This window comes from Cyprinus carpio, chromosome A5 (assembly GCF_018340385.1).
Source record: "Cyprinus carpio isolate SPL01 chromosome A5, ASM1834038v1, whole genome shotgun sequence".
NCBI classification, from domain to species: domain Eukaryota; kingdom Metazoa; phylum Chordata; class Actinopteri; order Cypriniformes; family Cyprinidae; genus Cyprinus; species Cyprinus carpio.
The window spans coordinates 19,748,950-19,769,557 of record NC_056576.1 but is presented as its reverse complement, the minus strand read 5'-3'; the positions used below and the strand labels follow the sequence as shown (position 1 = coordinate 19,769,557).

The window sequence follows — 20,608 nt, the reverse complement described above, 5'->3', positions numbered from 1 at the left end:
CAAAGGGTTTTGATGTATAAATAGGAGACTGTAAGTTGGTTTGAAGATGGTGGGAGGCCGAGGGTGAAATTGGGTCATTGGTTTGAGTGGCATACATGCATATGTGGACCACTCAGTAGATACACAGGCGTCAAATATTTTCCATGTTTCTGTCTGACGCACAAAGAAACCTAACCGCTGAAATTTTAACAAGAATCAGCATTTTTTTAGTCCAAGTCTACTTGCTTCAGTTAAGGTTTCTTGAAATAATACAGTTGCCATTTATTTGTGCTGTACAGTACATCAATGTTATCGACAGGCTGTTATGCTTGAATTATATGGCTGATATTGTAGTAGTAAGGTCTGACCTGCATAGTTTTAGCCTATATAAATACTACCATAGTATAGGTCTGTTTTATTATCTAATTTGAAAAGAGTGCACTAGAAGAGAGAGAGAAAATCGTTAAGCTCTTGCGTAGTAAGCTCTCCGCAACAACGTTAAAACATTACACAAAAATTTATTAACAAATCGCCAAAATTAAATATTTGTTAATTTGTTTATCGTGCTATTTTTTTATTATATTCCTTAAAAAGAGTTTATATATATATATATATATATATATATATATATATATATATTAGGTTTTAGCCTGCAGGTAGTCTGTTTTAGCAGTATTCTGTAGGAGGTGAGTATGCAAGTTTTGTAATTTTTTGAATTCTTTCGAAGGCGAATTTATATAATCAAAAAAGCCACCGTGACTTTACTTGTATGGCTGCAGTCCATAACAAACTACCAACAGTCAGCAGCAGCACTTAAGTTTATTAGGTTTCCAATCCTCTTATGATGAAACCCGTGCACCGCTCTTGATTGGAAGCCCCGGTATCCGGATATGAGCGTCACTCAATCAGCATCAAGTGCAACAGCAGCCGCTCTGGGAAATGCCCACAGAATATCCAATCTGGACTTTGATGCGAGTGAGATGAACTTGCTGGACACCTGAAGAGATGATCTTCGTATAAGTTGCGTACAGTCGCCTGCACTTCAGCGGCGATGTAACTTCTAGTGCTGTGAAATAATTATGCAAGAGAACAAACGGGATTGCTTGTACCTGCTGTACTTCAAGGACATAATGTCTTCGGCTGTTCCTCGATCGGGTTTTGTGGTCTTTTGCGTGGTAAATCCAGTTTTATTTCTCTCGATACGTGACATTTATACTGAGAGACTGAAACAGCACGTGCTCGGCAAGTTGAACACTGCTGCAGACTGTTGACAAGCTTTAACTTTATTGCTGTTATTTTGCCTTATAAAACTACGCAAACATGTTGACCTGCTTTTGGACACCAAAATAGCCGTGTGTTAACAATCAGCTGACAAACTATTAAATATAAAGAAAAAAACTGGAAAGAAAGAGCTATAGATGTGAACTGTGCTTGGTGTAGAGTTTCAGCACTTACAGTAGGCTATATCTCCATCTGCTTCTATTTTGTCAGAAACGTGTTAATAAGAAAAAATTATGGTGAAATGTAGTATTTAAATGCAATTCCATCTTCTGAACTAAATAGCAAGCCTTGTTTCTCAAAGAGCTGAGCAAGCACACTGCATTCTTGTGGCAAATACAATCTGTTATCAGGTCATCACAGGATAATCCCTCACTGTTCTTTTCACATGGAACACAATAATGCATGTTCAAGTCCCTCTGTGCTTCTGAAAGATGTGGTTGTGCATTCAGCAGTAATTCTTACTCAAGATCAGCTGCTGAGTGCCTTACAATCCTTATATTAAAGGAATAGGTCACTCAAAAAATTTACATTACAGACACATTACTGCAATTGTTGGCTGTTTTTACTCGATTTGGTTAACGGAAATAGATTCAAACGAAGATATTCATACATTCTAGAAATTCTAATATTTTAGTGTAGCATGCATTACTGCATTAATGCTCTCTGTTTACCCCCCGATTCGTTTGTGTGTTTTTTGTGTAGATTTTAGTCCTGACTTGTTCCATGTACCCTGTGCTCAAGACACTGTGTGTTCAGATTCACTCTGCTGTCACAGGAAGCTATGTGGCTGGATACCACTCTGTGCTGCTTGTGAACTGTCCCACAGAACAGACTGCTAGAGACATTGGCAGGTATTGTACTTGCATACAGTGATACAAACACAAACTCACACAAGGAAATAAATATACTAGAACCAAGAATAAGCTTCATTGTAGCTAATAAGTGACATACTTTGTCATCAGCCAACAGATGACAAGGGTGTGTAATGTTTACATAAATCCAATAGTGATGGGAAGTTTGGATCATTTTACTGACTCCGATCTTTGAATCTCATTCAGCAAAATTAACGAATCCTTTTTTAAGTAATTTTGGTCATTTCAGCAGAATATAATTAAAATGTTACATGTTCATATCCAAAGTTTCTAAACCAAAAACAGTGAAAAACCCAGACTGATTTGTAGTACTGACATAAGCAAATGCTCCACCGTTTTATGGTTGTTACACACAGTGCAGTCTTTTAAACTATTAAGCGATCCACTGTAACTTGGAAGTTTTTTGTTTGTTTGTTTGTTTGTTTTTTGTTTATCATAATCTTTAAAAAATAAACAACACAACAATTTGACAAAAGAAGGCATCTCTTCTTTTATTGGATGCATGGATGTAGAAGACAAATCTTGTACCAACCTAAGTACAAAAATACCCACTTGCTTGTTCTTTTCTCAAGCTAGAGTTTAAAAGAATCACACTTTTTGTGACAATAGGAACAATACTTGGTAAAATATATAGCTTTCATTTAAAAACAAACAAACAAAAAAAAAAAAACTAATTTGTCATGTTGCCATTATCATACTACTTACCAGCGTTAGTTGTGTTAGTGTTATTGATAACTCTCCCATAGCCTGCAGTTCTGTGGGCTACACTTCGTTCACCTGTAAAATTGTCAGAACTCAACATTTTTTTAAATGTTGTACATCTTGCCATGTTTAGTGACAAAACTGCACATTGTTGTAGAAATGTATTACTGTAATTGAGTAACATTGCCTCTTAAATAGCTTTCCCCTTTTGACAGCTTCCTTGATATGGCCAGCAGCAAGATAAATACATTGTTGTCTGCACCCATATTTCCTCTGAAGTACAATATTTGTTTGTGGATGCCATGTGGTTTGTGTCAACAGACAATTAATTGCAATAATAAGATTTAAATATCAGATGCAAAGTTTCTAGTGCCCCCAGATTGTTTTTATTATCAGAGTAATACTGTATGTAGTTATATAAAGTAATATAGTACTCTGCAATATAGTCCAGCCTTGTTTCCATGGAAATTATTACAGTAAGCTATCTGTTGCATAAACATTAATATTTTCTTTAATTACTAGGCTGTCCAATACATTTAACAATAGTTTTTGCAGAACTTGCAAAACTTCACCATGATTCATGTCATATAGCATCTCAACCTGAGCTTCATATTCCCTCTCAGTTAAATAAGGATTAATTTTCCCGTTATACTCTTGTTAAAGAGCACTTTACAGTTGTTAAGTCGTTAGAGTGCACTCCAGATGAGTAACCTCATCAAAGTGGAGCAGTCCGAGGTTCAGAACCAACCAAGTATGAGGGCCCTTTTGCTTCTTTCTGATCCAGGAGTAATAATCCATGCAGTTTCTTTAATAAAGCATGAATCAGGAACATAAATGAGGCAAAAACAGGCAAAAAAATGAGATCTTTTGAGAGTGCACTCTTGAGGTCTGGAGTACAGAATTATATGTTGCCATGGTCGGAAAATCCTGCATAGGCCATGTTGATCAAGTGAGGGAATATAAAGAGAAGGGAGGATGATCAGCACAGTGTAGTTTGGTAGGTACAGTAGTATGAGGTAATGGCAGATGCATCAGGAAAGAGGAGAGGCAGCAGGTACATTTTCAGTTGACTAGGCCGCGGCTGCACTGCACAACTAAGGGATGATGCCAAAGTGAGCTGAAAAACACAAATCAACCATAGTCCAGCATAACACATTCTAGTCCACCTCCACACCATCTGTAGATACAGATAGTGTATCTTTTTATGCAAAATGTAAGTTTTCGGTTCAAGTGTATGGAAGCTTATGTCTGCCACAAAATAGGTAATTGTGACTTTTTATCTCACAAGTATGTCTCTTGTTTCTCTCTCTCTCTCTCTCTCTCTCTCTCTCTCTCTCTCTCTCACAGTTCTGAGTTTTCTCTCACAATTTAGACTGTTTCTCACAATTCTGAGAATTGCAAGATATAAGCTCTATTCATGCTTTTTCACGTAGTTTATATCTCACAATTCAGACTTTTTAGCAGTTCTGAGTGAGACAAGACTCTAAGTCCAAATGGTAAGAAATAAACTAAGAATTGTGGGGGAAAAGTCAGAATTGTATATATTTATTTATGTATTTATTTAACCTGTGGCGGAAACAAGCTTCCATTCAAGGTTGTGTTTGTGTTAGTATGCAAGTCTGAGTGAGGTATCAAAATCTGATAATCACCCTGTCAGTAATGGATGCCTGACACTGATTTTTAATTGGTGAAATAGGCAATTGTATATTGCTGCGTAGGTTCATGTTTGGCAAATTTAAAGCTGAGTAGATTTAAGTTTTTTTTTTTTTTTTTTTTTTTTTTTTTTTTTAAAGGGTTTTTTTTTTTTTTGGTATGTGCTGCATTGCTGCTGTAGATTCTATGTCTTTCATTTTAGTTTTTTTTTTTTTTTTTTTTTTTTTAAACACTGAGTTTAAATTTATTTTAATTGAATTTCACTGTTAAAACTAAATTTTGCCCCTACGGTATTACACTTGCATTCAGATGAGCTGTGTGTGTGTCTATATATTTGAAAGAGCACAGAGTGCCTTTGACTTGTGATGCAGTCATATGCAAATACAGAGATGCTAAATTCTCTCTCTCTCTCCCTCTCTCTTTGTTAGGAGCATCATGGAAAAAAGGCTGGCAGCATGCGTGAATATATTTCCTCGCACTACCACTATGTAAGACCAGCGAGTTTAACCTTTCACCCATTATGAGTTCTGAATTCAAAACTCTGCAGCCTGAAGTTTTACTTTAGCAACAACATGCAGAGATACTAAATTGACAGTTAATATACTGTAGGTAGGATAACCTTGTCTGGACTGCAGAACTGGATTGTTGCGTCTGGTCAGCATGCACAGCAGAAAAACCTAGCTATTGATCTTTTTATTTCCTGTAAAATATCAATTAAACAAATGAATATATAAAATTATTCCAATAAGTATTAAATGCATGTATGCATTTACAAAATGTAATTTACCAAAATTGTGTATTGATTTCAGGTACTACTGGAAAGGAGAGATACGGGATACCTCAGAAATACTGCTGGTCTGTTATTTAAACTTCAGGTTTCTTATTCAAATCAAAATTCTTTTTTTTTACTATGTTGATGCTTTAATGAGAAGTTAATGAGAAATTGTCTTTATCATTTATTGTATACAGCATCTGTAGTAATCTGTATCTCTTATTATGGTTATGCTATTTTTTTTTTAAATGTTATGTATACTGAATTAATAATTTCTTTAACAGCTTGTGAGAACAAAATCGTCTCTGGTGCAGAGAATTGTGGCTTATATAAAGTAAGTACATTTCTTATAACAATTGCTTGAAAACTTCTACATATTCACCCAACATGCACAGTCGTGATTAACAATCATACACATGAATGCTTAAATGTTTGATTATTTCAGTTTGTAATAGACAATATATAGTGTGTGTAGTGTTATTCACAGTATATAGTGATGTATCACTAATCCAGGGTTCAAAATCAGATCGGCTGTTATATGAAACAAATTGAGTGACTGTTGTATGAGACTTTCTCGATTGGTGTAACCGTTTCCATGACAACAAATCATCTCAGCCTGAAGAAAATTGTGTGGATCTAATAAAATGCTCCCTTTGTGGTACCTGTAGGAGGTCAGAAGACATGTACCACTTACCTCACATACTGAGTGACACTTTTACTTTCTTTTACTTCCTGGATTGTTGCAGGAAATGTGCCATCCTGAGAACAACAGCTACCTTATTATCAATAAGCAGCAAATTAGGAGCTTATTTAGGGAAAACTCCAGTTAAAAGTGAAAATGTGTTCCCTAATCTAAAGTGTTACTGATGATACATTTATTTTCTGAATGTATGTCTGACTTAACCAAATTGTGGAACACATTTGTCCAGAGCTTTCAAAGAGCCTAAAAAGATTTAATGCCCAGTGGAACCCTCGGTGCATGTGAACACGAAGCTTTTAAGACTCAAGCTGTGGTATAGAAGCTGGCTCCTTATGGTGAAACTTCAATTTACACACCTAGAAGATGTGAAGAAAGGAAGCAGTTTCTGAATACCTTTTCTGAATTAACAAAAACTGACCAGTTTCAATGAACTTTCTGAGTTTCACTGTCATTGTACACAATCATACAAATGTTTGGGGTTGGTAAAATTTTCTGATGTTTTTAAAAATAAGTCTCTTATGCTCCCCCTGGCTGCATTTATTTGAACAAGCATACAGTAAAAAGAAGAATATTGTGACATAACAATTTAAAATAACTGTTTTCTGTTTTAATGTATTGTAAGATGTAATTTCTTCCTGTGATGGCAAAGCTTAATTTTCAGCAGGCATTCAGTGTCACATGATCCTTCAGAAATCATTCTAATTGCTTTTAATTTATTTGGTGCTCAAGAGACATTTATTATTATCCATGTTGAAAGCAGTTTTGATGCTTAATATTTTTGTGGAAAAATGTAATGCTTTTTTTGGGATATGCAGAAGGTTCAAAAGAACAGTGTTTATTTGAAAAATAAATTCGCTAAATAAAAGTATTAATTACTTTTTAAAAAATCTTACTGACCCCCAAACTTTTGAATGATAGTGTACAATAGAGAACATTATAGCTTTTTCATTTGCATTCATTTTGTTGTTGTTATAATGTTCAAATCTGTTATTTTGACGGGGACTCATTTGTGTTCCCTCAGAGCTGTGCATCCATATGACATTCCAGAAATAATCAGTTTTCCTATTGATGATGGAAGCCAGCATTACTTGAAGTGGATGGAAGATGCAGTCACTGATATTTGACACATCAGTGTCTGCAATCCAGTGGAGAAGCTCTCCTTTTGGAAGCTCACTATACAGAAACATTGAGGGGATATGAGAACATGAGCACAAATTCTCAGGTTAATGGGAACCCTGGCCCACCCAATGAATGTCTGTTAATATAAAGATCAGTGGATAGACTGTTATTGTGGTGTTTCAGTGACCATTATGGCTAATATCCACAAACCAATCTATTGACGTGGATCACTTTATTATGAAGAGTATAACTTAAAGCTCATATGAATTCATTCAATTGTTAAAATATGCTTTTTTATAATATATATATAAACACTTGAACAACCATTAGAAATAATATATATATTAGATTTTTATATTATATATATATATATAAACACTTGAACAACCATTAGAAATAATATATATATATATATATATATATATTTTCTAATGGTTGTTCAAGTGTTTATGTAGTGGTTGAGCAGAATTTGAGTTTTTATTTTGTTTTCTCCAAATATTCATTTCAAAATAAATGAATGGGACCTCTTCAACTTTGCCATCATCACTTTTTATTATTAAATGTGGTACAGTATATGACACATTAAGTTCATTATTTTGCAATATTGCTATAGAATGTAAATATCGATGTTCCTGACACTACATAAGAGCAAACAAAACATAAATCTGTTTAAAAATCATATTTAGCTCCAGAAGTTGTGTTCAGACTTCTTTTTTTTTCTTTTCACATACATGCCTAAACAAAAATGACAATATTAGGAATGACTGTAAGTTTAATTATTAAGTTTTAGCAGCAATTGTATGTAATTAGTGCCAACACATTTGTTATGAATATCTCATAAAAAATAATCACAGAGATTTGTAACTGTTGCTATAATATTTATGTAATTGTTTGGTCCATGTGGATTTAACAAAACAGATTTTTTTTTTTTTTTAATCTACACAAAACAATATGTTGTACAGTTGGTTTAGCAATCATGAGCAGATCTGAATCTTTCTGTTCCCTCAAATAATCTAAATCTTATAATTGTCACATTTTCACTGTGTGCAACTGAATAGCAAATTTTGTTTTGTTGAATGGGTTTATGTCTGCATTCTTCTTGCTTTTGAAATGATGTTTCCGGAACGGTGAAAACACAATAGAAGTGCAGAGGTAAGGAAGGGCTTTTGTATGTAGGGATTTGTTGAGATCCAGTCGTGATGAAGTCATCTATCTGACCTCTCATCTAACCAGCTATACCTAGCAAGCTTCAGTGACATACTGATTTTAAAGTATAGATACTCTCCTCTTTTTATAACGTATACAGTATATTTTACATATTGTGTATACAGCACATATTACTCCTGTTTTAAAATAACTTCACTTCTTGTCTATAATATCAAGGATAGATGTCTAGGTTGTTTTTAAAGCTGCTTATGTCTGTTTCTGTATGTTCTTTCATATGCCACATGAGCAAGAATAGTGGAGAGTGTGTTAATTGTGTGTTATTGTGCTATATGGAAGGCTGAAACAGGTATCCATTGTTTGATTAGGCTTTTGTCCCCTGCAAATTCTCATGTTTAAAATCAGCTTTCAAATAAGTAAATATATTTATTATATTTTAATATATTTATTACTAGATTATTTATAGAAATTTATGATACTTTTGCGGTTTAAAATGTTCTATTTAAGGTGCATAATTTATATTTATATTAAATCTGACTAAAATTTTACATTTTATTATGAGCCAGTGTTCATGGCTCATATTGCTTGATTGTCAAACCATTTATCAAAGACAACATCGATTATAGGACCTACTGCTCAAACGTGCTGACAGATAGTATCTTGGAACAAGGTCACTACTTTTTATACATACTTGACTTTAAGATCAACATTACCATCTTTTAAGAACAAGAACACACAGCTTATGTCAATAATATAAAATGTGAGGCTCTTTAATTGTTTCAGAAGGATGGCATGGCATAAATAGCTTGATAATCTAATTCAACTTCATTATTTACTAGGTGAGCAGGCAGTTTCAGTTATTTAATCATTGAGCGTACTCAATAAACGTGCAATTAAGAAGCTGGTTGCGCAGGAAACAAAAAGGGGGTTATAATAACACTATAGTACAAAGCTCTGCCAGATACAAATTTGCAAGCTCTGCTTTGAGATTGAAGACACTGATTTATTACTTCAGCAATGTAACACTCCCTTTTAAACTATTCAGCCTTTAAACCTGTTTTCTGATTTAACTGGAATTAAAAGCTTATGATGAAATTTTATTTAATTTGTATAAATTTGGGAAAGGCCATAAAATCATATTTGAAATATATGAATGTTCCTGCAGGCTCTGTTTGTTAAGTTTTAGAATGTGAAAGCAAGAAGCAGCTTCCATTCCCAGAGGAACAATGTATAGATTGTTAAAACAGAAGGGAGAATGTGAAGAGACTAATGACTGATGACTCCAAATAACCGTACAAGGCTTCATGCATTTAGAGGCTAGTTTCTCAAAGGAAAATCAGACAGGATGTTCCCAACAGTGCTACTGATGAACAGGGCGTGAATGCAAAAGGACACTGTCCATTCCATCACCATCTGTGACGACAACACCACTGAGGTTTCTACACAGTTATTTGCAGTGTTGGGGGTAATGCATTACAAGTAACGCGAGTTACGTAATCAGATTACTTTTTTCAAGTAACTAGTAAAGTAACGCATTACTTTTTAATTCACAAGAAAATATCTGAGTTACTTTTTTCAAAAAAGTAATGCCAATTCCCATTTTTTGACTGACAAGACTCCTGTTCCCATATTGGGAGAAATTGGAAGTATGGAGGCGTTGTGTGCGCTGTGTGAAATGATGTTACTGTAGTTCTAGACTAAATGTGAATGTGCATAAATTCATCCCACTCACAAAAAAACAAAAAACAAAACAGATTTAGTATTCATCAAAATTAATCAAAACAGTGAAATATGAATATGACGCAAACCTGCAATAACTAAATATATTAAATAACACAAATGTATCTACCTTTTTATTAACAGTGTCACCTTTAATGATCCAGTTCAACCATACTAATAATCAAAAATGACTTTAGATAAACTAACAATTGTGCTTCATTGTTTTTTTTTTTTATTGAAGAGTGTTGAACCTTCTTCTCCCGTGTTCTACTGTACAGACGTTAATTTACTTTTACTTCAGCCTGAGGTTTTAGTCATTACACTTTTTGGTGTGAAAGGGCTTTTACATTTGCTTAGAACTTCTATATTAAAAACAATCAAGCCCTGCTCATATTTAAAAAGTAATGTGAAAGTAACACACAAAAGTAATGTAACACATTACTTTCCATAAAAAAGTAACTAAGTAACGTATTTAGTTACTTTTTTAGGGAGTAACGCAATATTGTAAGGCATTACTTTTAAAAGTAACTTTCCCCAAACACTGGTTATTTGATAGAAGTGATCAGTTCTTGTTCAATGAGTAGTTCAGCCATGAAACTCTATTGGCGCTTTAATTGGGTAATTCAAAATCACGTTCCCAGCCAATCTTGTTCTAATTACAATTACCGTGTGCCTATAAATCAGACACATTCCATGCTCACCACACCTGCGTGCAGTGCATATCCTCTTCTTAGCCCACCACCTCGCCTGAATCTGCTACAGGGGGATCTTCCTCTCTTTCTAGCAGCAGCAGCAGCAGCAGCAGCAGCAGCATGTTTCCTTTTATTTAATGTGCATTTAGCCAGAGCAAGTCTACTTGTTTTGCAGCAGCAGCTAACCAAGTTTACTGAGTTTTATGATAAACTGGCCAAATAGCAAAGTTGTATAATCTATCTAATAATTCAAAGTTTCTCAAGATCAAATAAGAATTCATAATTATTCTATAAATGTTACTTTAACAGTTGCCAGAAATAGCCTAACAGGCTTTATAGTCTTCATAGTCATAGTCTTTCATGTAGATGCTCACACCCTAAAAAACAAACTCAGTACTGACTGATGGGGTCATTGTCATACTAAAAGCAAGACGTAATGCCAACAATAACATTATCTTTCAATATGGATCTTGATGTTTGCATCATAATAGTGACAAAGAAATAGCCTTTGTTTTCTCTGTGGTCTTTCTTACCAAACTACTCAAATATCTGTATCTCATGTATTGTATTAATAGAATAGAGTCTATAGACTATGGCTGCGGTCTCTTGTGGATGTTAGTGATACTACCAGAATTTTTATTTGTCTATAATAATTTTAATTAGTCTCCTTTAGGATTGGCTTTGGAAGAAGGACGTATCATCTGTGGTCATAGAAAAGTCCCTACAACAAATGCCTGCTATTCAGACAATAAATAAATAAATAAAACAATGAATTGCATGGTACCAGGAGAATATTTAATATTTAATATTTAATAAACTCAGGTTACCATAAACTGCATTCACGCCATGTCGTAATTACGTTACCATAATTCCGAGAAGCTGTTCCACTCGAAACTGTAGTTTTAAACAGTCCTTTTAAAAAAAAAAAAAAATAAATAAACCAAGTTGTAGCTCTCAGAAAACTCCCAGTTCACAAGTTGTAATTACAAGTTCTACAAGGACGTGAACGCTTTTTATAAGTTGGTATCTCATAATCAGGATAATTACGATATGGCGTGAACGTACATTCACAGCGCGAGAACACTTTCGGGTTGATAGTGTTGCCACAGAAACGCATATCTGAGAACGTCACGTGTTGTCATCTCGCAAATACACTTGATGTCTCATTGGTGGCGGTGGCTGTCAATCATTTTTACGCAGCGGTAGGCGTTGGGCGAGCCGAACTAATGTGTACGCAACTAACTTACCTTCGTGCGCGGCTGAGTTTGAACGTGCATTTTAATCAGGTAAATCCTCGGTCGTTACAAACTGTTCACATAGAAACAAGTTCTCAAGAAAATGTGAAGCCCCTGCCGATGGTATATTACACGTTTACTTCATAAAGTCTTTTAAATTAAGTCATTCAATTTTCTCAACACGCACTTGGATAAACGGGAAAATGTGGTAACTTAACATTAACGTGTTGAATGTAGTCATTTAGAAGTAACACGTTTAAGGACAATGTTTTGGCACTACAGTATGTGCCTCAAACTTAGGTATTATTGCAATATTTATTGTCTGCTATAAATTAAAATAGTTTAGAAATCTACAGCGTGTCCTGAAACTGTAAATTAATGTTTGTGCAGAGATGTTTTTGTCAATCTTAAGTTACCTCGGGATGAGTTGTGGTTGTAACACTAATTGAAAGAATTAACATTTTAAATTCTCTGCATAAATTAATTGTGCTTGTTAAATTTATGTATTAATGATGAAATAATTAAATGTATTTAAAATGATTATGGTTTACCCAATAGCCATCCCCATTTCATTTTGTATATTTTAATTCAGTTTGTAAATAAATAGGAAATAGCAGGTTGTTAGCTTATGTTATTTAAAATACTCTAAAACATAACTCTAATAACTCTAAAAATATAAGTGCATGTGTGTCTAGCCTATAGCCTAGTCACTCTAACAATTGTGGCAAATGTAGTATACACACTGTTGTGTGTGCGTGTGTGTTTTCTTTTTTCTTTTTTTTTTCAGGTAAGACATAATATTTCTGTTTACAGTACATAATAGGCACTCATTTTTAGATGAAAACCTAGTGGGGATGTTAAATCAAACTAAACAGGAAAGCCTGCTGCTTCAGATGATACCAGTTTTGTTTTTTAACTTTGATCTGCATCATTACAAATTAAATTATCAGATTCTTTGCACCCCCACCTCTCTCTCTCTCTCTCTCTCTCTCAAGCATACACACGCTGCAGTTGAGAGGACTGTACATCGGTCAGTAGCAGATAGAGGGATGCACGCCTCTCTCAGTAGATTATCCTCATGCATATTGGTCCAGGTTACCAATTACAATGATGCAAAGGAGAAGAAACACAATGGAGAACCCTTTATTCTATTCATCTCACAGCCAACATCACGGATGGATTCAAGTCTCAGGTAGGACTGTCCCGTAAGAGGGGTGGAGAGTCAGTGCTTACAGTGAGAACAAGAGGAGAAAATCTGCAACACTTTAACTTAAGCACTACTTTTAGTAATGCAACAAGATGTGATTACTTATTTGCGCTTTTTGCCCTGAAATACTTATTTGAGGAATTGTGAAGAAACACTTGATTTGATAAAAAATGTAAAACAGGAAATCTACACTGAAACAGGCAAGCTAGATTAGTGTGTTTATCAAGAGTAACCTGCTCAAGCATTTTCTACATTAGAGAAATGAGATTGGAACTCTGGGCCATGGCAACACAGTCATTTATTGTATTTTAAACAGATGTGTTAGTTGAGGCATGGCTCTACATGATACTTGTTGATGAGCTTTTTGAGCAGATCTTCTGTCAAGATCAGTTAAGACCACAGTTCAAAGAATTATGAGGATTTGGAATTTATGATATAAGCCAGATAAAACAGCTGCCCAGTAAGTCCTTGTAGGAAAGAAACTTGAAAATAGGTCTGTTTAATACTGAGCCAATTCAAAATACTTCCACTTCAGAACAAGAATGTTGGGTTGTAGAGTTGTTGTTTGATGTGTTTTTTCACTGTGTCTACATATCGAGTACAAAGACATTGAGTGCTCATAACCTATTCCTTTTTTCTCCATTTACATACATGTTTTTACTCATTCAAATGTCAGACATTTACAGCTGGTGGGTATTTTCCCTCCAGACAGGCACTCTGACACATGGTCATGTGCTGTGAATAATCACAATGACAAAAATGTATACGGAACAAGTCACATGATTACATGGTAACAGTGGCATATTATTTACTCATGTTGCACTTAAAAAGTTGCCAGGTTTATGCTTAATTAATTAGTAAAGCATATTTAATGCACTGCTGGTTGCATCTATAGGTTTGATACCAAAATATACATTTATGCCATCATTTTTTTTAACACTCCTATTGTGTTATGGTCAGCCCAGCAGTGTTCAGTGCATTGGTTTCACTCTCCATGTAGCCGTCGTCACTGCGCTGTGTGACGCCCTGCTCAATAATCTGCTCTATGAATGTGCGTTCCGCTCATGTACCTCTCATGCTCACCGGAAAAGCAGTCCGCTCAATTAACGCACCGACAGGAAATTTCTATGTAGTATAATTGTTCCTGATGGTTAGGGTTAGGTGTACAGCTGTACTGGGCAACACTGGTAAAATGATGATACCCTCTCATTCACTGATCTGCTCCCCGCTATGCTCTGCTCACATGCTCTGATAATAATGTAGGACTATTCATTATTTGGATATTAGTCAAAAAAAAAAAAAAAAACATATTCTTTTGCACAGAACTGAATAAAATTCATCTTAGAAAAGTAATGCACACCCGAGGTGTAACGGCCACTCCGCTTCGTGTCGTGGTCGCATCACCTCCTTGGGTGTGCATTATTTTTCTAATAATTCAACAGCCCGTCATCAATTATTCCTTATGTAATATCACTTTTAGCTTTTAAAACTATTTAAATTATTTTGGATTTAGCCTTTAGTATTTTATTTTAATATTGGACATAACAATCTAGTTCTTTGTGAATAAGGCTGGTCGACAGTGTTATTTACTGTATTAGAATTCCATGCTTTTTCTTTTAATTTTGTTATTCTGAATGTATCACAACTATTCAACGTTCCAAGCATTAGTAATCCTTAATTACTTAGTCCTGCTCCCCTCGATCCCATTGTTTTTTAAAACAGCACATAAAATGAAGCACAAGTGTTTGCTGTGCCAGGCTGTGTTTTATTAGCGGAAGCTGTGTTTTTCTTGTGCATGCTCTATCTAGAGTGTGTTTGATCATGTTTTTGTTGTTGTGGTGTGTGTGTGTGCTTGTGCATGTGTTCTGCAATGCTATCTCAGTTACTGTTTAAGAGCCTTGGGACTCTGTCACACACAGCTTCTCTTTAATGCCCTGCTAATTGATTTGTCCTCTGGAAAATGTCAGTGGGTGTGAATGAAGCTCTCATGCTTCCCTCAGGCTCCTTCAGGTTCTTTCCTAAAGCAGCCTTCCCCTCTCTTTAAACTTAATGACCCGTCATAAATATCCCATCATTCCGTTCTTTGCTCAGGTGAACATGCTCTTGAATTCCACTTCTGGTTAAAAGTCACTGCCACCAAAGATTAAAGACAGGGTTTGTAATTCCAAAGCAGACATCCTCTCTTTTTGTAATATGATGAGATGTATGTACTTCCATATAGCAATGGACTCATATTGCAAACTCAGATTAAACCTGAGTGTAGATGAGATTGTGTACGTAGAAAAACTAGGTAGTATTCTGGGGCCGTTTACAAAAACTTCCCATCTTGTTTACACAAAAGAAACAAGATGACTTTGAAACAAGATGAGGGTGAGTAAATGACAGAATTATCTTTTTTATTAGAATTTTCATATATATATATATATATAAATATACATACAGTGGGTACGGAAAGTATTCAGACCACCTTAAATTTTTTCACTCTTTGTTATATTGCAGCCATTTGCTAAAATCATTTAAGTTCATTTTTTTCCTCAATGTACACACAGCACCCCATATTGACAGAAAAACACAGAATTGTTGACATTTTTGCACATTTATTAAAAAAGAAAAACTGAAATATCAAATGTTCATAAGTATTCAGAACCTTTGCTCAGTATTTAGTAGAAGCACCCTTTTGATCTAATACAGCCATGAGTCTTTTTGGGAAAGATGCAACAACGTTTTTACACCTGGATTTGGGGATCCTCTGCCATTCTTCCTTGCAGATCTTCTCCAGTTCTGTCAGGTTAAATGGTAAACGTTGGTGGACAGCCATTTTCAGGTCTCTCCAGAGATGCTCAGTTGGGTTTAAGTCAGGGCTCTGTCTGGTCCATTCAGGAACAGTCACGGAGTTGTTGTGAAGCCACCCCTTCGTTATTTTAGCTGTGTGTTTAGGGTCATTGTCTTGTTGGAAGGTGAACCTTCGGCCCAGTCTGAGGTCCTGAGCACTCTGGAGAAGGTTTTCGTCTAGGATATCCATGTACTTGGCCGCATTCATCTTTCCCTCGATTGCAACCAGTCGTCCTGTCCTTGCAGCTGAAAAACACCCCCACAGCATGATGCTGCCACCACCATGATTCACTGTTTGGGACTGTATTGGACAGGTGAAGAGTAGTGCCTGGTTTTCTCCACACATACCCCTTAGAATTAAGGCCAAAAAGTTCTATCTTGGTCTCATCAGACCAGAGAATCTTATTTCTGTTTTTTAGCAAACTTCATGCGGGCTTTCATGTGTCTTGCACTGAGGAGAGGCTTCCGTCAGGCCACTCTGCCATAAAGCCCCGACTGGTGGAGGGCTGCAGTGATGGTTGACTTTCTACAACTTTCTCCCATCTCCCGACTGCATCTCTGGAGATCAGCTACAGTGATCTTTGGGTTCTTCTTTACCTCTCTCACCAAGGCTCTTCTCCCCCGATAGCTCAGTTTGGCCAGACGGCCAGCTCTAGGAAGGGTTCTGGTCGTCCCAAACGTCTTCCATTTAAGGATTATTGAGGCCACTGTGCTGTTAGGAACTTTAAGTGCAGCAGAAATTTTTTTGTAACCTTGGCCAGATCTGTGCCTTGCCACAATTCTGTCTCTGAGCTTTTCAGGCAGTTCCTTTGAACTCATGATTCTCATTTGCTCTGACATGCACTGTGAGCTGTAAGGTCTTATATAGACAGGTGTGTGGCTTTCCTAATCAAGTCCAATCAGTATAATCAAACACAGCTGGACTCAAATAAAGGTGTAGAACCATCTCAAGGATGATCAGAAGAAATGGACAGCACCTGAGTTAAATATATGAGTGTCACAGCAAAGGGTCTGAATACTTAGGACCATGTGATATTTCATGTATGTATGTGAATTATCCCCTTACATTCATGTTCTAAATTAGATCCTGAAAACACCATGGTTACTAACCAGATAAAATAAGATTGTGATAGTTGGGATGCTTCTGTAATATGGTCCCAGAAAGTTACTACACTCATTGAAGATTCACTTCAGAGCATGAAAATAAATTCAAGATTTTCCAACATGGAAAGTTTTCGAGCAATCTTGTAAATTGTAGATGTTCTTAATGCAGTCAATTGCACCCACTTCCTGCAAATATGTATATTGAATTACAGTAAGTATTCGAAACTACCTGTTTACTTAGCAAATCAGATATTAGACACATGCTTGAATTACATGCATTGTGACTTCACCATGTATGTTGAATCTACATTTACATTTAGTCATTTAGCAGATGCTTTTATCCAAGTGACTGACAAATGAGGACAATGGAAGCAATCAAAATCAACAAATTTTGAATTTTAATAAATATTAAAGGGGTGGTTGATCAGCTTTTTTCTAATGGTTAATTGTGTTTATAGGGTGCAGTGTAACGTGTTCATGCTTTGATTGTAAACATAACAAAAAACAACTAAAAATTTTTCACATATTTTACCTTTATTCTACACCGATGTTTCCGTTCTCATCAAAGTGGTCTGTTGAGTTCCTGGTTCTTTGAAGCCCCTCCATCAGAATTACGCAGTCGGGCTCAGATTGGTTAGCTGGCCCAGTGTGTTGTGATTCTCTAACCTATTGCACATTGCCTGGAAATGTCATGCCCCCTTGCCATTATGTGTAGTTGCATGTTCCCGGGGGCAGGTTTTATGTAAACATTGAGTTTAGTGATGTCACAAACCCAGGAAGAATCTTGTTGTAGTCCCTACCAGCCTTTTTTTGTAGTCCTTAAAGAGCGATTTCTTTAAAAGATATTTTCCTTTGCATTGAACTTTGAGCGTTGTATATTTGCAGACGTTATTCATGCTCTAACAGCAACAATACACACTAAGTAAAATTAAAAAAGTGAAATCATAATTGACCGCCCCAGTGGAACAATATAGCACATATAATACTCGGAGGTTATGTTAGACTTTCGCATTGTCCGTCGTTTTGGCGGACAGTGTGTTGTAAAAATTCCATCATAATCTATCACTACCTGTCATATTAATTTTCATATTTATTGATAAGACATTTAATAGATTATATTTTTGTACACCTTTTCATTTTTAATCATGAATTTACAGGACGAGCATATAGGCTAGATTATGCATTTATTTATTTATGAAGAGAACAGATGAACAGAATCTCTGTGTCACTTTTTGTGTTCAACGCCACACAAAGAAGATGAATCAATCTTTTGGTCTATGCAGTTTTCAGTTAATGAATGAACAGAGCCTCCCATCCAATAAATCGCTTTGTTACTTTTGTTATGAAACAAGTCTCAGATTTTAAATTATGTCCATTTCATAAATTAAATTTTATTTCATAACGTAAATTCAAACAATTTTGGCATTTTCTAATGTGGCGTGACAGAGCCTAATGGATCAATCAGTGTTCCAACCACAGAAAAACATCAATAAAACAGCTAGTAAACAATGTCAAATAATGTTATATTACATCAGAAAAGCCATTCGGTGGCTATCAGATGACTTCTCGTAACAGTTTTAATTTTGTTTTGGAGGCTGAACTCACGCTCTGCTGTGGCTGCCATAGTGAAGCGCACTCGCTAAAAACTGGACAGGAGTGGGAATTACAGTTCCCTCTGAGTCGGTCTCTCACGAGCATGGAGAATGCAGCTAGGGTTCTCATGCCAGCACAGGTCCCGCATTGGCCCCTTAATCTAGACCTAGAGTGGCAATCTGCTATGTACAAAGTATAAATCACTTCAACCCCTCATTCACATGATATAAACAGGCCCCTGTCTCAGTGCAGTGGTCTTTTGCATACAGAAGACAAAATTCCCAGCACTCACATGACATAAACAGCCCCCTGTCACAGTGCAGTGGTCATTCGTGTACAGAAGACAAAATGCCTGGCACTTACACAATATAAACAGCTCCTGTCTCAGTGTAGCGGTTGGTCTGTCTCAAAGCAGCGGTCTGCCATGTTCAGACTCAGGGCATGGGGAAAAGATCCAGTTGCTCACTCAAGAACACGATAACAAGCAGCCCACTGTCTCAGAGCAGCTGTCTTCTGTGTTCGGGGCATGGAAAAGCTCCAGTTGCCCTCTCTTCATGCGATAAGCAAGCCCCCGCCTCAGGGCAGCAGTCTGCTGTGTACAGAAGTAAAGTAGCCCCTGCCTCAGAGCAGTGGTTTGCACCAATCTCAGTGCTGTGACCTGCTATGCTCAGAAAAGGAATCGATTCGATCCCTCACTCACTTATAAGCAGTAAGCAGGCTCAGAACTGCGGTCTGCCTTCCATAAAGCATTGAGCTTTGGCTGCTCACTACCTTTCATAATATCCAGCTCCCCGCCTCAGAGCGGTGATTGGTCATGTATGTATGGTCATGTATTAAATTGCTTATGCAATATAAGCACCCACTAGTCTCAAAGTGTCTGTCTGTATTATATAAAATGCTTCGGCCACTCGCTTCCGTTGCCTTCTGTGTTGAACACCTGCTTTGCCGCTGTTTTCTCATACGAGTGTGAAGTATTGCTTACACTATCCATAATGAATGTCGGCGTGGCTGCCGTTCATTGCCCCCTGTGATAAGTACCGCCACTGCAGCTGTTGTTTATGTGGTTGTGGTTAGTGGTTAGATACTGTGCATGCTGGCACTGCCGCTGTTCATCGCTTTCTATACAAGCACTGGCTGTGCTGCTGCTTTTGTGAGGAGGTGTGTTGTGTACGCTACTGCTACTTATGCTGGTGCTGTGATATTCTTCTCCTTTCTACTGTGTTAAATACTGACTGGTCGTTGTTTTTCATAAAGGGGTGTAGTGTCGCTTACACTAGTCACGGTACACTCTGGTGCTGATGCCGGCCATAGCCCTCATATGTCTCTTTACACTCCCTCTATGTGACTGTTATCTAGCCCTGCCTTAGCCCCTTGCATAGGGCCTGGACCAGCAATGAATCCAAGGAATGATTGTGGCCAAAACGCTGTCTTTTGTAATCAAAAATTAGTTGCCCTTGAGCAATTACTGTTCTGTTGTGTGGCATGACAGCTGTAAGACAGAATACAGAAAGTTCTTCTGTACTGGAACTCTTTTCTCTGGTAAGATAAAGTTCCAAATAAAAGCATAAAGTGCTTCTATCCATGTCGGATTGTACAGAGGAGTGACATGCTCACTCCAGAGAGTGCATTATCAGAACGCTCCCCTGGACTGTTTGTGCTGAAACAGATCCTCTCACAGGCTGGCCAGAGGACTGTTATTTCAGTGAATCTGGAGAATGCCTGCCTCTATGTTCAGAGCATCAGATGTCGCTTCATAGAGTTGACTTCATAGAGGTTACGACAGTGGCATTCAGTTTCACCTTATAGTGCAGGGGAGCCTGCCTCTACACTCTCAGAAAAAAAGGTACAGTTTTGTACCAAAGAAACCCTTGTCACTGGGGCAGTACCTTTTTAAGGGTACAGAATTGTACCTTAATATAAAGGAACACATTTTTACCATTCAAATTCGTACCTTAAAGGACATGATTTGTACCATGGGGAACCA

At 36.5% G+C, this 20,608-nt stretch overlaps 2 protein-coding genes across 5 annotated transcripts in view; both read left to right on the top strand.

The window, feature by feature from the left end:
• The first annotated feature begins 845 nt into the window (after nucleotides 1-845).
• LOC109080524 (protein CutA homolog) lies at nucleotides 846-7,267 on the top strand. The gene is made up of 6 exons (XM_019095577.2): nucleotides 846-1,154; nucleotides 1,963-2,111; nucleotides 4,916-4,975; nucleotides 5,297-5,342; nucleotides 5,544-5,593; nucleotides 6,981-7,267. Exons 1-6 carry the CDS (start codon nucleotides 1,059-1,061, stop codon nucleotides 7,081-7,083), a joined length of 504 nt encoding a protein of 167 aa, XP_018951122.1. The 5' UTR covers nucleotides 846-1,058; the 3' UTR covers nucleotides 7,084-7,267.
• A 4,535-nt stretch (nucleotides 7,268-11,802) lies between these two features.
• The window catches only part of LOC109090709 (disabled homolog 2-interacting protein-like), a 126,411-nt gene continuing 117,605 nt past the window's right edge, over nucleotides 11,803-20,608 (top strand). For 3 of the 4 annotated variants that reach the window (XM_042756334.1, XM_042756335.1, XM_042756331.1), the window contains exons 1-2: nucleotides 11,803-11,939; nucleotides 12,884-13,080. In XM_042756334.1, coding sequence (XP_042612268.1) covers nucleotides 12,996-13,080 — 85 coding nt within the window. In that variant the 5' untranslated portion in view covers nucleotides 11,803-11,939; nucleotides 12,884-12,995. Of the gene's footprint in view, nucleotides 12,012-12,883; nucleotides 13,081-20,608 lie in introns of all 4 variants that reach the window. The other variant, XM_042756332.1, reaches the window with a different exon arrangement.

What these genes read in the sequence shown, in the direction of transcription:
- LOC109080524 (XM_019095577.2), top strand. Translation starts at nt 1,059, where the DNA reads ATGCAAGAGAACAAACGGGATTGCTTGTACCTGCTGTACTTCAAGGAC. An exon ending in ACTGCTAGAGACATTGGCAG is followed by an intron (nt 2,112 to 4,915) that starts GTATTGTACTTG and finishes TCTCTTTGTTAG; the next exon opens with GAGCATCATGGAAAAAAGGC. An exon ending in AGAATTGTGGCTTATATAAA is followed by an intron (nt 5,594 to 6,980) that starts GTAAGTACATTT and finishes GTGTTCCCTCAG; the next exon opens with AGCTGTGCATCCATATGACA.